Below are 2,729 nucleotides of genomic sequence, written 5' to 3'. Positions count from 1 at the left end.
AACTCATTTTTTTCTCCTGTTTCAGTAGGACCTTATTCTTCCTGATGAAAATCCGGTCATAGCATCTCTCATTAAAAATAAAATTATTTTGAAATAAATAAATATATAAAATAAATATCATATACATTTTATAAATAGTTTTGTCCTTATGCACAGTATCCACGCTTACATCTGAAGAATGTTCCTCGCCCCACTCCCACCCCGACAGCGGGAAACGCCCCACACGTCAGGACCAGTCCACGTAGCATCATCCACGTTGCAAACTCCCGGGCTGCTGGAGCAGGGACCCCTCGAAAGGCTTCTCCTTCGCAGGGAACGATCCCCAGCTCAGCAGCGGCATCTGCAGCGGTTCCGTGGGCTTTTGTTTTCTTTCCTTCTCTTCATTTTTAGGTTGTTGGGGTTTTTTTTTCCCACCCCTGGTGATCAGGTTTCCTCGCCTGCTTGTTCCTTTAAGCCACCATAACACTGAATTTTCGCCTCTCTTGTAGCAACCGGGCAAAGAAAGCGAATGCAAACGAAGGATTACATGTAGGGTTCTCTCCCTTCCCCTACCCCCACCCCATAAATAACCCAGGTCCGATATACGCTGGAAACAAGGAGGAGCAGCAGTGTCTGCGTTCAGTGGAAGTGCTTCCCTACGTCGCCTACGCTTACAGGGTCGATGGAATGATACTGATAGAGAGCTCTGGGGAAAAGCTTGGGAGCCCAGGTATGTACATTGACGGGGCGGCTGCAGGAACCATCACCTGTAGTGGAAGAGGTCTCTGTACATCGCAGGTATTTTGGCAGGGTCCACAGGCCGGGGTAAAAAATGGGTGAATTTCTGGTGTCTCTTAGTCCTGTACCCCTCGCGGGGGGAGCCGTCCTTGTTCAGAGCCACGTAGTAATGCCTCTCCGAGTCGGGGTGCTTGTAGAGCGTCGAGGCGTACGTGTTGTACCAGTTCTCTTCAAACTGCTCTCGGAAAACGCACTCCCGCGTGAGCTTCTTCTGCGGTGGGGCGGGGGCGGGAGGGGAAGAAAAAGACATTTGTGTCAAATGATTATATATGTATTAAAACCTTTCCCTCATTCTCGCACTTTATTGTGCTATAAAGTTCCCAGCTGCCTTCTCCTGGCTCCCCCTGAGGACAGAGACTGCTCTGCCACGGACATTTCCCCTGGGTGAGAGCTGGAAGCGGCCCCAAGGACACCTGAAGTTGGTTGGAGGAGGAAGGAGCCAAAAGGAGGAGAAGAAGGTGGGGGAGCATTTTGCAAAGGTGTCCCACAAAAATATCCCCCAGGGGTGCCACAACCCCGGGAGAAGCCGTGGGCAGCGCATCTGAAGGGTTTAACCAGGAGCAGCACCGCTTTGGAAGCTCAAGGCCTCGTGGGAATGAGAGCATTCCTCCGGCCCTTCACCTTCTGACGCGCTGGAGAGCTGCGAGCTGAGGCCACAGCAGGGCCCAGGTCTGAATGGGGGCAGCGCTCTGGGGAGGTGGCCCCAGGAGAGATCCACGGCAGCGATAGGTGATGTGACGAGCGTGTGCCAGCCCACGGCTGGGCCAGGGCAGAGGATGGCGCCGGAGTCACCGTGGCCACAGCCAGCCTTCCCCTCCAACCAGCCCAGGGCTGTTGGCAGTGGCCGTTCCACGAGGGCTTGTCCTTGCCCATCGCTCCTGCCCTCTCCTCCATGCCGACTACAGGGACAAGCCCAGCCACAGCAAGGAGCAGCGGGACTGTCCCCCTGCCCCACGAGGACATGGGTGGCTTTGTGGCAGAGGGACCCGCCATCCTGTCCCATCCCGGGGGATATCGCGGGGTGGAAGGCTGTCTGCGGACGCTGGATGCCGTCCTGTTACAAACACTGTACCTACACGTAAGCAGCTCGGGCGGGGGGTGATATCGCGGGGTGGAAGGCTGTCTGCGGACGCTGGATGCCGTCCTGTTACAAACACTGTACCTACACGTAAGCAGCTCGGGCGGGGGTGGTCGTACCGGCGGCAGGTGACGCTAACCAAGTGTTATTGCCTGCGGTGGGTGTTTCGTAACACGATGCAGGGGCTCACCTGCGCTCAGAACCCGTTTGGAGTGTTTTGCTGCTAATTAAATAAACCCCGAGGTGAGCGGGGCTGTGAGCCCGCCAGAAACCTTCGCCACTGCCCTGGCCAGCTGGGGACCGGGGGACCGGGAGCCATCAGGAAATATAGACCCAGCTTCGTCAGTAAATATTGAATTTTTTTTCCCTGCCCTGGGACCCTCTTGGACTGTGCTGGACTCTGGTGACGGGCTGAACTCGTGCGCTGCTGCTTTGCCTCAGTTTCCCTGCTCTCCGCTGGGCTGTTTGGCGGTACAGTGGCAGTGTGAAGTGTTTGGGGTGTCTCTGCAAGGTGTCATTTACTCCCTTCCAAGCCCCAGGATGTCCCCACTGAGCCCGAGGCTGCACAGGCAGCGGGGCAAGATGCTGCCTGCGCCTTTTGCTGCTCCAGGTGTCAGTTGTGTGTCTGACATCGGCGGGAAGTGGAACAGAAATGCCGGCACAAGGTTTAGAGAGGGGACTGAGCGTGGCTTCCAGTTCATTTTGCCTTGAGGTCCATTCCGGTTTCAGATGAAGTGGGGTACAAGGGTGCAACGTTATCCTACTTTTGTTTGTGTCATAACACGAACGCAGGCCCTAGAATTAATTAACCCCTCGTGAACCTGCTGATTCCCTACCGGAGCTGCAGGGTCTGAAAGCACGGAAGGGGACAGGC

The 2,729-nt window shown here is 55.6% G+C and overlaps 1 protein-coding gene across 1 annotated transcript in view; it reads right to left on the bottom strand.

The window, feature by feature from the left end:
* Positions 1 to 360: 360 nt before the first annotated feature.
* LOC104492463 (fibroblast growth factor 16-like) overlaps positions 361 to 2,729 on the bottom strand; it is a 6,362-nt gene continuing 3,993 nt past the window's right edge. The window contains exon 3 of the mRNA XM_010135028.1: positions 361 to 988. Within this exon, the coding sequence (XP_010133330.1) occupies positions 743 to 988 (246 nt within the window). The 3' untranslated portion in view covers positions 361 to 742. The remainder of the gene's footprint in view (positions 989 to 2,729) is intronic.

The sequence above is a fragment of the Buceros rhinoceros genome, unplaced genomic scaffold (genome assembly GCF_000710305.1).
Source record: "Buceros rhinoceros silvestris isolate BGI_N320 unplaced genomic scaffold, ASM71030v1 scaffold10964, whole genome shotgun sequence".
NCBI classification, from domain to species: domain Eukaryota; kingdom Metazoa; phylum Chordata; class Aves; order Bucerotiformes; family Bucerotidae; genus Buceros; species Buceros rhinoceros.
The sequence above is the reverse complement of the archived record's forward strand: the minus strand, read 5'-3'. Positions and strand labels throughout refer to the sequence as shown.